This window comes from Malaclemys terrapin, chromosome 2, assembly GCF_027887155.1.
Source record: "Malaclemys terrapin pileata isolate rMalTer1 chromosome 2, rMalTer1.hap1, whole genome shotgun sequence".
Lineage (NCBI taxonomy): Eukaryota > Metazoa > Chordata > Testudines > Emydidae > Malaclemys > Malaclemys terrapin.
In genome coordinates, this window is record NC_071506.1 from 124,565,508 (window position 1) to 124,578,978 (window position 13,471).

The 13,471-nt window shown below is 42.1% G+C and overlaps 1 protein-coding gene across 1 annotated transcript; it reads left to right on the forward strand.

Annotated features, from left to right (window-relative positions):
- The first annotated feature begins 248 nt into the window (after positions 1 to 248).
- LOC128831662 (mitochondrial import receptor subunit TOM5 homolog) lies at positions 249 to 941 on the forward strand. The gene has a single exon (XM_054018308.1). The coding sequence runs from the start codon at positions 273 to 275 to the stop codon at positions 432 to 434; it is 162 nt and encodes a 53-aa protein (XP_053874283.1). The 5' UTR covers positions 249 to 272; the 3' UTR covers positions 435 to 941.
- Positions 942 to 13,471: the final 12,530 nt, after the last annotated feature.

A 13,471-nucleotide genomic window follows, 5' to 3' on the forward strand; every position in this document is an offset into this window, starting at 1 on the left:
AAACACCGTATTAGGAAGTGATATTTTAATTGCAACACATTGAAATTGTATTTCTCTCAATCACCTTATTGCCTAAATCTTCTTATATTCTCAACAGATAAAATCTATTGCTTTATGTTTAGAATCTTAGACCACGGGGAGGCGGTTGTGACAGCGCGTGTCCCTGCTGAGGAGCCGTAGCGCGGGCGGGCCCAGAAGGCGGAGCCGGGGCAGCAGCGCCCGCCGCCCAGCCGCAGTCCCGGCCGCGGAGCCCGAGCAGCCTGGCCGCCGCCATGTTCCGGATCGAGGGGCTGGGGCCGGGGCCCAAGATGGACCCAGAGGAGCTGAAGCGGAAGATGCGGCAGGATGTTTTCAGCTCGGTCCACACCTTCCTCCTCTACGTGGCGCTGCTGCAGATCACTCCATACATCTTAAAGAAATTGGATAGTATATGAATACAGAAGAGCTGCAAAGACTGGATACATGGAAACACAAAGGATTGTGGCTGCTTTTCTCTGTTAATAAACAAGGTGCAAAAGGCAGATTTCACATACCGAATGGATCGAAAAATTTCATTTAAGCATATTTGACTTTGTGAGAGCAATGGCCTAGCTGGAAGTATGGAAAATGGTTATTGTCCTATTGATTGACTTCAAGTCATGTAATGCTCCCATGTGGCGGCATATATCTCTGTTTGTGCTGGTACAGCCCTTGTCTTGTGTCCAGAAATTGCATCATATTCAATTTTTGTAAGAAATTAAGTGCAAACAGATTTCTTTGTTCTGGAGCTACCTCTAAAATACCACAGTGCTATGGCTGTCAATCTTACTGAACCTGTCTGTGTGAAAAATGAAGTTGTTTGGATCCCTAAACTCCATCTAGGAAGCTGTTAACTTGAATCCAGTTAATCGATTTATTTTTTTCTTGTTGAAATAAAATGGAATAACAAGTCTGTGATTTCAGGCACTGTTCTATTGCTTTAAATTGGAAAGAATATACATTTTATATTGATGAATAAATCGTCTCCAAGGAGACCTTGTCTTGTAAACTATTTGTTAAGAAGTAGGATATTGCTGATTTAACAAAGGTGAAGCAGCAAACAGAAACCCTGGAGGAGATTGCAAGCTGCTGGACTATTTCTTAAGTTCTCAGACCACTCTGGGAGACATCGTAAATCTGTGGAAAAGAATATTTGTGTCTCCAGGATAAATTCAAACATTCTGGGGCCCCTGCAGTCCCCTAGGGCCCCTGCTATGTGATCTCTTCCCATTTAATCATCAGGCTTCCACACCTCAAGTTTATAATAAAAATTATGGGAGAGCTGCAAAGACATCGATGGCAGCATGGAGAAGATGAGGATATCCAGAGGCAGAGACAGAAAGTGACATCCTGGTAGCAACCAAGATCTGTTTTACCCATGATAGTGCATGGCTCCCAGTAAATCTTTGGGGGACTCAAATTGACAATATTTAAACAATTATACATACTTACAGTGCACATGCATCAATACAGAAAAACCGCTAGAGCAGGGGTTCCCAAACTTGTTTCGTGGCTTGTTCAGGGTAAGCCCTTTGTTTGCTTTGTTTACCTGAGTGTCCGCAGATATGGCTGTTCGCAGATCCCAGTGGCTGCGGTTTGCTGTTCCCAGCTACTGGGAGCTGCGAGCAGCCCATACCTGCGGACGCTCAGGTAAACAAAGCATCTTGCAGCCCGCCAGGGGCTTACCCTGAACAAGCCATGAAACAAGTTTGGGAACCCCTGTTCTAGAGGGGTTCTAGTCCCATCATTTTATATACTTTAAGCTTGAGTCTTGTAGTGATCTAAAAGCCAAATGGCTACTCAGAGAAACAGCTTCAGTCAAAGACAGCACCAGCATCCAGGCAGTAGTAACTGGATCTCTGAAGAAGGGGAGCAGGCTACCAGACAAGGTACATCGTCCTTATTCTCAAAAATAAAGATCCCAACTCAGATGCTTCCAACAAGGGATACCGGTTCCAAAATGTCTGGACTCAGTCTCTGAGGTGGTCCAGGGCTGGCTCTCCCTAAAGTGTACTAAATGTGGCTTATCACTCACTCTTTGCTTGATCTGGGGGAAGAATGCCGAGCAAGGCTTGAAAAGTTTCCCCAGTATCTGCTTGCTCAATAATTATATCTAATCACTTCAGTGAAAAACAGCTCTTCCACTAGTCCCACAAAAGTCATGCCTCAGAAACCATTCTTAATTTCCACCAGCATGTATATACTCCCTCCAATAAATAAGTCACAGCATCAATAATTCTGCCCCACCTCCGCCCCCCCCCCCGAAAAAAAAACACCCTAAATTAATTCTGTCCCTCTGGCTCTTCTGCTGCTGCAGGAATGCCCTCCACTCTCTGTTCCTCACCCCCATCTCTTTCTCTTAAAAGAGCAGTGACTCAGAGAGTTCTCAGCTCTAGATCTGGGCAGGAAATTATTTTTCCTGTTGTATGAGATACGTCAAGATTTCAAAAAATTACCTATCCTAAATCAGGATGAAATGTCAAAATCTCCGAAATGTCTATGAACCAAAAATCCAAAACCAATCTTGTACCGGGTCAATCAACACATTTCATTTCATTCATTTCAAAATGTTTTATTCTGATTCTGGGCACCCGCATGGCCCCATAATATGCCAACATTTTTATGGCTGACCTGGAACAACGCTTCCTCAGCTCTCGTCCATTCATGCCTCTTCTCTACCTACGCTATATTGATGACATCTTCATCATCTGGACCCAGGGGAAAGAGACTCTGGAAAAATTTCACCACGATTTCAATAGCTTCCATCCCACCATCAACCTCAGCCTGGACCAATCTACATGTGAGGTCCACTTCCTAGACACCACGGTGCAAATAAGTGATGGTCACGTTAACACCACCCTATACCAAAAGCCCACTGACCGCTATGCTTACCTTCATGCCTCCAGCTTGAGGAGGCATGACCCATTGTCTACAGCCAAGCACTAAGATACAACCATATCTGCTCCAACCTCTCAGACAGAGACCAACACCTACAAAATCTTCACCAAGCATTCTCAAAACTATGATACCCGCATGAGGAAATAAGGAAACAGATCAACAGAAACAGACGTGTACCCAGAAGCCTCCTACTGCAAGACAAGCCCAAGAAAGAAACCAACAGAACTCCACTGGCCATCACATACAGTCCCAAGCTAAAACCTCTTCAACGTATCATCAGTGATCTACAACCCATCCTGGGTTGTAGATCACTCACAACGATCCTTCACTTTCACAGGCCTTGGGTGGCAGGCCAGTCCTGACCCACAGACAACCCGCCAACCTGAAGCATATTCTCACCAGTAACTACACACTGCACCATAGTAACTCTAACTCAGGAACCAATCCATGCAACAAACCTCGATGCCAACTCTGCCAACATATCTACACCAGCGACACCATCACAGGACCTAACCAGATCAGCCACACCATCACCAGTTCATTCACCTGAACGTCCACCAATGTAATATATGCTATCATATGCCAGCAATGCGCCTCTGCTATGTACATCGGCCAAACTGGACAGTCCCTACGTAAAAGGATAAATGGACACAAATCAAATATTAGGAATGGCAATATACAAAAACCTGTAGGAGAACACTTCAACCTCCCTGGACACACAATAGCAGATTTAAAGGTAGCCATAGTACAGCAAAAAAACTTCAGGACCAGACTTCAAAGAGAAACTGCTGAGCTTCAGTTCATCTGCAAATTTGATACTATCAGTTCAGGATTGAACAAAGACTGTGAATGGCTAGCCAACTACAAAAGCAGTTTCTCCTCCCTTTGTGTTCACACCTCAACTGCTAGGAGAGGGCCTCATCCTCCTGATTGAACTAACCTCGTTATCTCTAGCCTGACTCACTCTTGCTCGCATATTTATACCTGCCTCTGGAAATTTCCACTACATGCATCCGAAGAAGTGGGTATTCACCCACGAAAGCTCATGCTCCAAAACGTCTGTTAGTCTATAAGGTGCCACAGGACTCTTTGCTGCTTTTACAGATCCAGACTAACACGGCTACCCCTTTGATATTCTGATTCTGACTTTTTTGTTTTAATTTTTTTAAACCTTAGCCTAACTTTTCACATCAGATCTTTGAACCCCCACAATTAAACCTTTCAATTTAGAAAATTCCAAAAGGTTTCATTTTTATCATTTCATAACCTTTTTTTCCCCAAAAAAGTGTTTTAAAAGGGAAATTCGATGACCAACCCTTTCCATGAATAGTGTCAGCTTTGGTGATTTGCCATTTTCCAATGGAAAAAAAAATATCAAAAAATGTCCAAACACCTCTATTCTGTTCCTCCCCGCGCTCCTCTCCCCTTCCTTATGATTCCCTATGGAAACAGCAACAACTTCAGCCACTGGGCTCATTGAGTCTCTTACACTGCTGAAAAATAGCTAGTGGTACCCAGGTTTCTTTACTCCATCCCAACCTGCTCACCTCCTGTTAAAGAAGCAGTAATATTTGTAAAAAGAACAGGAGTACTTGTGGCACCTTAGAGACTAACAAATTTATTAGAGTAATATTTGTGTGATGCTGATAGGCCACCTGCCAGCTCCTGCCCAGGCTGCAGGCATTAGCTAAGAACTGACAAATTATAGCTGGAAACAAGACCAATTCACCTGTATTTAGTGTTTACATTTATGAAATGCTTGTAAATTGCTGCATGGATTCATCTCATTTGTAACTGTATTCCATGCTATAAGAAAACATGTACGTTTTGCTTTATAACCTTGAAAATTTTTGTTTTTAACTTGTGAGCTCAGGATCAGCAATCACTCCCCTCCTCTCCCTCCCTCCCTGCCCATGCAGAAGGACTATCAAAATCAATTGGGTCATTGAGGTCCATCACAATACAAAGTGTTGGTTAATGGCCGTGTCACACCTGGGAAATGCTATGTGCAAGGAAGATTCAGTTTCATTCAGCTGAAGTTGAATGAAGGAAATAAAACAAAAGACAGGAAAATGTTCCATCTTTTTGGCTGTTTGGACTCTGACAAGGCCAGAGTCTATAAACTGAAGCCCAAGATCCCCAGGGCTGCCTCCTGGGTCTTCCCTGAAAGACCCTTTGAATAGACAGATCATTCAACCCTGTCACCCTTAGGATTTAAATAAGTCACTTGTGTGTGTATATGTTTGCTTGCTTTAACCTGTAATAGGCCTGGTCTACATTATGACTTTAATTCGGATTTAGCAGCGTTAAATCAAATTAACCCTGCACCCGTCCACACAACGAAGCCATTTAATTCGAAATAAAGGGCTCTTTAAATCAATTTCTGTACTCCACCCCGACGAGCGGAGTAGCGCCGAAATCGATTTTCTCATTTCGAATTAGGGTTAGTGTGGCCGCAATTTGTTGGTATTGGCCTCCGGGAGCTATTCCACAGTTCTAGGGGGGGCCGCCACCACTACCCCACCTCTGACCGTGGATTCCGAGGCGGGCATAATCTCATCAGCTACACCTGAGGATTCTGCGGACGGGGAAGAGGAGGAGGAGGAGGAGGACGAGCTTGCAGAGAGCACCCAGCACTCCGTTCTCCCCAACAGCCAGGATCTTTTTCTCAGCCTGACTGAAGTACCCTCCCAACCCAGTATCCAAGACCACGACCCCATGGAAGGGACCTCAGGTGAGTTTACCTTTTAAAATATAAAACTTGTTTTAAAAGCAAGGGTTTTTAATTATTACTTTGCCCTGAGGACTTGGGATGCATTCGCAGCCAGTACAGCTACTGGAAAAGTTTGTTAACATGTCTGGGGATGGAGCGGAAATCTTCCAGGGACATCTCCATGAAGCTCTCCTGGAGGTACTCCAAAAGCCTTTCCACAAGGTTTCTGGGCAGTGCAGCCTTATTCCGTCCTCCGTGGTAGGACACTTAACCGCGCCATGCTTGCAGCAAGTAATCTGGTATCATTGCATGACAAAGCCTGGCAGCATATGGCCCTGGTGTTTGCTGGCATTCAAGCAACATCCGTTCTTTATCTTGCTGTGTAATCCTCAGGAGAGTGATATTGCTCACGGTAACCTGGTTGAAATACGGGAATTTAATTAAGGGGACAGAGGTGGCCGTTCCTACTGGGCTGTTTGCCTGTGGCTAAAAAGAAATCCTTCCCTGCAGTTAGCCAAGCACGGGGGGGCAGGAATTGGCCCAGAGCTTTTCGCGTTTGGCTAGCAGGCATCTTCCCTGATACCAGCCACACGGTGGGGGGAGGGATAAAGCAATCATCCGGAGAATTGGAGGGGGTAGTTTGCTTTCTGCTGCTGAAGGTTAACAGGAAAACCGGAGCAGTCAACGGGCTTTGCTTAGTATGTGGGAAAGGAGGGTGCAGAAGCCGAAAGACAATGGCTTACCATGGCCACATGCAAGCCGAATTCTGTTGCCCGGACCTGCGTCTGTGATCTCTAGCAGCAAAGCCACAGGCACTCAATATTAAGAGGCAAAATGCGACCTTGCACAGAAATCACATGTGCTATGTAATGTGAATAGTTGGTCACAGTGAAAGAGTATAAGCATTGTTCTGCAAAATGTATCTTTTTAAAAAATTCTCTCCTTTTTTCCCTCCCTCCAGCAGCTGCAAATTCTTCAAGCCTCCCTCCTCCGTCCCAAAGGCTATCACAGATAAGGCGTCGGAAAAAGAAGACACGAGACGAGATGTTCGCAGAAATCATGGAATCCACCCGCAGTGACAGAGCTCATCTGAATGAGTGGAAGGACACAGTTTCAAAGTATAGGAAAGAAGCCAGTGAACGTGAGGACAGGAGGGACCAATGTGAGGACAGGAGGGACACTCGAGATGAGAGGTGGTGGTAGGAAGATCAGAGGAGGCAGGATGCAACGCTGGAGCTGCTGCGTGAGCAAACAGACATGCTCCGGCGTCTGGTGGAGCTTCAGGAATGGCAGCAGAGTGCCAATACAGCCCGTGTATAGCCCCCCAGCCCACTCACCATGTTCCATAGCCTCCTCACCCAGACGTGTAAGAACGCAGGGGGGGGGGGAGGCTCCGTACACCTTCCCATTCCACCCCAGTGGCCAGCCCAAGCAAAAGGCTGTCATTTTTTTAACCTTTTTTTAGTGGCCTTTTCCTTCCCGCTGATCCTCCTCCCAAACCCCACCCGGGTTCCCTCCCTCTTTTTATAATCTATTAATAAAGAATAAATGATTTTTAAACTATAGGACTTTATTTGGTTTGAAAGCAAGCTGGGGAGGGTGGGTTCCTTACAGAGAATCGTCTCAAACCTGCAACACTATGCGGTCCCACCAGTCTGTGCTTGTTTCCCTTGCCCAGAATCAGCGTTCCATGGATAGAACCTGCCCCATTAACAACATGATCTCCAAAGCACCGGGTCCCGCGGTTTGACAGAATTCTGTGTCCGTGTCCATGTCCATGTCCTCATCATGCTTGTCGCTGCGCTGCCTCTGCCGCTGCCTCCTCGCCTCGTTTTTCTGGTCCTGGCTCAGCATAAACTCCACGAGAATGCGCGAGGTGTTTACAATGTTCATGACTGCTGCCTTGAGCTGAGCGGGCTCCATGTTTGCCGTGGTATGGAGTCTGCAGTGTTCACCCAGGAAAAAAGGCGCAAAATGGTTGTCTGCCGTCCGTTGCTTTCATGCAGGGAGGGAGGAAGGGGTGAGGCTGTACCCAGAACCACCTGCGACAATGTTTTTTGTCCCATCAGGCACTGGGATCTCAACCCAGAATTCCAATGGGCAGGGGAGACTGCGGGAACTATGGGATAGCTATGGGATAGCTACCCACAGTGCAACGCTCCAGAAATCGACGCTAGCCCGGGTACATGGACTCACACCACCGAATTAATGTGCATACATTCGACTTTATACAATCTGTTTCCCAAATTCAAATTATATAAATTCGGATTAATCCCGTAGTGTAGACATACCCCTAGTTAATGAACCTTTAGATAGTTTATTACAGAATTGGCTAATACAGGCATTGTCCTTGGTGTAAGATCTCAGGTACCAACTAACCTCAGGGTAATGACATGGTGTGGGTGTGATTTTTACTGTAAATGACAATTTATCACTAAGACCGGTTTGTCTGGGTAGCAAGATAGAATCTAAAAGGACTGTCTGACTCCATGGTAAGACTAGTGTAGTGATCTGGGAGTTCACATTTGTTACTGGCTTGGTGAAATGTAATTATAGAACTTACCACCAGTTTAGTGTTTCTCCCATGTTTTTGACAGTTTGCCCGGAGATAGGTACTCACGGCTGTGAGCCAATCTAGACAGCATGACAACTTGTTCTCTTCCTCCTCCTCCTCCTCCTTTTCAGAGAAGGTATAACTGCCTTCTTATGGAATTTCTTCCCACTTCATGCTCTGCCACCACAGGCTTCTCAACCTGTTTTTGGATGGCATAGTTAGGTACTAAACGGGAAGTAAGAAGTTCATCACAAAGTCAAATAATCAAGGGAGAAGAAAAAATATTTTCTCCTGCAAAGAATTTAAGGAGGAAATATCTTCACAAAGCAGAGCAAAAAAATATATCATATAGTGTTCCAGACTGACCCTACGCAGATACACACACAAACATACAGGGAGGAAAAACAGATTTAACAAACAACAATAACGATAAGCAAGCTAGACAATAACAATTGGAATTCACAAACTCTGCTCCCTAAGTGGTTACTTTCAATTGCAATCATCTGTTGGCAAAGGCCCAGAGACACAGTACAGTTTAGAATAGACCTTATGACTTTGGCTAAGACTAAATAATGAGGAATAGATTATCTGTTAAGGCACATGCAAGAGGGGAAAAAAGGAGAGGTTCCACTCTCAACTCTACATTTCACAATTTGAGAGTGCTTAGATTCTCTAATGTTGCACTATTTATTCTTTGCATACAATTTATACAGCATATCAGACTGTGTTAGCCACAATATACAGGTGCCTTTATTTAAACATGATTTACCTTTTGTAATAATGGACAGAAGTATTAGATGGTTACTTAACTGGCCTTTCCACACCCCCTCTCAAAAAAAGCTATGAATGGCATGCCAACTATTAATTCCTTCAGACTGACATCCTTCAGGTAGAGCTCTAGAATCTGCCTTTTCTCTTTGAAGGTCTTCCAAACATTGTGTGAAAGCTATTAGCATTCTATCAATGCACTTTCACCACCTGATCCACTGTGGAACATTTGGTGTTGCAAGAGACATTCAAGGAAATATTCGTCATGTATCTTATTCTCTGCTATATTATATGACTTTTTTCTATACTGAATTGCATTAACAGGTTTATAATACAAGCACCTACTAATCTACTCAAGTCATTCAGGTACACTGTAGGAACTAGATACCTTACCCCAGTTTTATATAACCCGCAAATGTCCTCAGCTTACCATACATTCCTTCTTCTAGGTCATTGATGAGGATCTGATCCTGCTCCATTAAAACTGGAGTCATTTCATTGATGTCAGTGGGTGCTGAATAAGATCCAAAGTAAATTAAATGGGTTCTTTATGCAAATTCTTGTGACATTCCACTTGTTACCTGTGTAGCCACACATGTTTAACTCCAGAGTCTCTGTCTTCACTTTCAAATCCAATATTGCAACCACTTTAAAGCTCAACCCTAACCCATATTTGCTAAGCTTGCAGATTAGCTTTTTTACATGGTATTAATGTATAAAACCTATTTATTTAAAAAAAAACAACAATGGTAAATTATGGCCACATCCTTTCTCTTATCCACTCTGCATTATTTTATTGAAAGGCTATGACAATTATTAGGTTTAAGGCTGGCTGGAAAGCAAGAATTCCATTACGTGAAAAAAAAATCGGAGGTTCTGGAAAAAAATTTGCTAAAAATTCTGCTAAAAATCTTGAAGGTCCTGATCAAAAGTCCATTGAAGTCAATAGAAATTTTCATTCCATAGCATTTGAAAAGAGACAGAAGCAGAAGATGCGCTTTGCAGTGTGCTTTGATAGAAGGGGGGATCAAATTCCTGAATCTAGGGTCCCTCACAGGGAACTCCCTGCCAGTTGCCCCTTTTCTTATATAACAGTTCGGAATACAACTTCAGCACCTCTGCTGATCACAACTGTTATGTTATAGTACAGATCTCTCAGACAGGTACGATCTAAGCCATTTAGGGCTTTTGCTCTTCTTTTCATTTCCAGTTCCCATCTGCTCTGTTCCCCTACCACTTGGGTCACTTCTATTGCAAACCAAACCTGTAAATCTCAGGATTAGGTTAAACATTACCAGGCTGTGTATGCATTGCCTTGACTGGAAAAAGAAGTGTGGTAACACTTTGAATAAGTATCTGAACTATTTAGCATATGTTAGAACTGAACTTCCAAATCCTTTTCGTTCATCCATCTCTAATATGAAGAATTGCTAATGGTTTATTTTTGAAAGTTTTACTTTTATTAAAAAAAGAGTTCTAGAACAGCAATAAAGCAGGACTTTGAACAATTTTGCATTATGCAAACACCAGTATTAAGCTGTTTGCAGAGCTGCAACAATAGAACTTTATGTAAAGTCAACAATTGATTCATTTTGATTGGGATCTTTATAAAGACAACACAAATATAACTGTGGTGACCCCATGAAACTAAAACCCATCCGTTCACCACAAATCATGCAAATGACTATATAATTCAGATATTTGTTAAAAGTTCAGAAAGACCATATTTAAGGGATGGCTGAATCACCAGAGGAGTGGTTAGCGGAATGTTTTCCAGCCTTAATTTAACATGGATAAAACTAGAATAAAATGTTGAAACTTTAGCAATCTCCACTAACATAATGGGAGACAAGATTGTCTCATGTTATATTCATGGTATTCTGTTTAATGAAAAAAATCAGACATTAGGAAATTATGTGCAAGACTGGACAACCCACTTTACTTTCAAGGTAAAGGAGTAGACTGCTCAACAAAAGCTTCTGGGGAAAAATGCAGATTGAAACAAATTGAACTTGACAGAGCTCTTTGCATGTTTTATTTTTCAATAAGTGTCCGTATTTCAATGTGGTGTTTCTGCATAAGACTAAAAAGTCAAAAATGAAAAAAAAACATTTGTTCACTAATAGAAACGGCCTATTATAAATGGGTTAACTCATGGGATATATTTCCTAGATGGATGCCTAACAATATCTAGATTTTACCATCCACTCAATTTCCAATATAATAGATATTAATTTGGCCCAAATAATTGAAACTTTTCTATGGATTTGGTGCCTATCGAAAACCTCCTGCTATTTGTGTAACTTCCCAGGACTTTACAAAAGTAAAAATGTATTCATTTCTGTTACTATGACACAAATGAAATGTAGTTAAGGTGAAATCTGGGAATGAGACTGTGTACCACTGAAAGTGTGCATTTAAAGTACTACTCCACCTCATAAGCTGTACACCTAATGAGGCAAAAGAGCAGTGCAGTTTCAGTGTAACTGCAGTGCAGTTGAGGTGTGTATAAAAATTAAGTTAGATACTGTAGATGAGACATGAACAAGAAAAAAATACATCTCAGTTAAAAGTTTCTAAACTGAAGTATTTCCCTCTTTTTGCAGAATGTCGATTGAATGATGTATGCTTTATTTTAGGATAGAAATTGTAACTTTATTTTAAAGATAAAGTTTTTTTTCTAGAGGAATAGAATGGATCTCATTTTAGTAAATAAGTTTGTACCTAAAATTGTCATCACCAGAAAAAAAAAACTGATTAAAAAATCTATTTTTAGTTCTTTTGGGAATCGTAAGGTGGGGCTGGCGTTTGTAAAAATTAAAGAGTAATAATTTTCATTTGCTATACAATATATGCGTCAAGACATAAAGCAACCTCTAACTAAAGGGTGTTATAGAATAGGTAAAATTTCTTCCTAACTGTTTACTTCAGATTTTCTTGCATCTTCCTCTACATCATCTGGTACTGGCCAATGTGAGAGAGTCACTGAATTAGATGAATCTTTAATCTTATCTGTTATGACAATTCTTATGAATCTACATTCTCTGCAAAAATAAAAAGCTGGAATTTCATCACTGTGGAAAAAGTTCTTGAGAATTATCCTTTCCACAATTATTCGATTTTCAAAGCAAAAAGTTTTACATTTTTACTAGATATGGAAAGAATCTGCACTGGATCAAAACTGACAAATTACAAAAATGCAAAGGAATTTCTTTTTAGTCAAGTCAGATATAGCAAAATTCCAGAATAATGAACTAAAATGAAAGCTGGATTTTTTTAAATAAAATGTGCATGCACGGGTACCAAAACTGCATGTGAAAATGCAGAAAGTGTGCTCACAAATGGCATTGCGGCATAAGGGCAAATCAGGAAAGGTATCTCAATTAGAGCCTAATTTCTAGTGAAAATGAATCTGTTTTCAATCTTAAATTCATGCTAGAAGAACAAATTAGGGAAAATGCGCCCTTCTATTAAGTAAATATGGATTTCACATTGAAGACATAAAAAAGTTTACATTCTTGTTTGTTTCTGATGCCAAAGTATATTCTCAATGCCATTGAGTTCCAGAACTTGAAGACAGCTCTGTTTAGTAGTTTTTGAGGTTCTTTCCATGTTAGTACAAAGGTACACAAATCCTACCCTTTGGCAACCCATTCCCGTTTGACATCCTCTCCATGCAAATCATGAATGCTATTGTTTCAATTGGTTTGCAATATTGTTGTATCCATGTTGGTCCCAAGATATCACAGAGACAGGTGAGTGAGGTAATTACTTTTATTGAACCACTTACCTTCAAAGATCCAGTGACCATCCCAAAACAAACCAAGAAATCTGTTATCTAAAACCCAGCCCTCAGACACAACAGATTATGCTCCAAGGCGAAAGTCTGGGACACACACTTTCACACACATAGAACCTTCTTCACCAAACCAGAACTCTCCTCCAGAGAAGGAGATGGCATCATGGAATGGGCCGCCCAAATACCACAAGAAAGCCTGCTTCAATATGGGGGGAGGGGGGACAACCTCTTACTGCACACTACTAGTTGTCCCTTACCACCCCACACTGAAACCAATATGGGGGAATCATTAAACAACCCCCCCAACCTCACTAAGTTCATCATCAGAGGCAAGCACCCCACAGACCACACCGACTCAGCAGCATCAGACCCTAGATTAACAACGGATGGAAAACCTGCAGACATCTCTCCACTGTTACAATGATCAATACCCCCTACAACACACTTTCAAGATCCACGAGTCCTGCACATGTGGTAGATCTCATCTAGTAAACTCAATGTCCCAACAACAACTACAGGGGTGAAACCAGACAATCTCTATGTTCATGAATGAACTCACACAAAAAACAATAAGATAAAAACACCATATCAGCCGTGAGCAAATACTTTTCACAGAACAATCACTCCATATCTGGCCTCCCAGTCCTTGTCCTCAACACCTGCACAACACCTTCAAAAGACGATCCTGGGAGTTTAAATTTGTAACTTTGCTAAACACTAA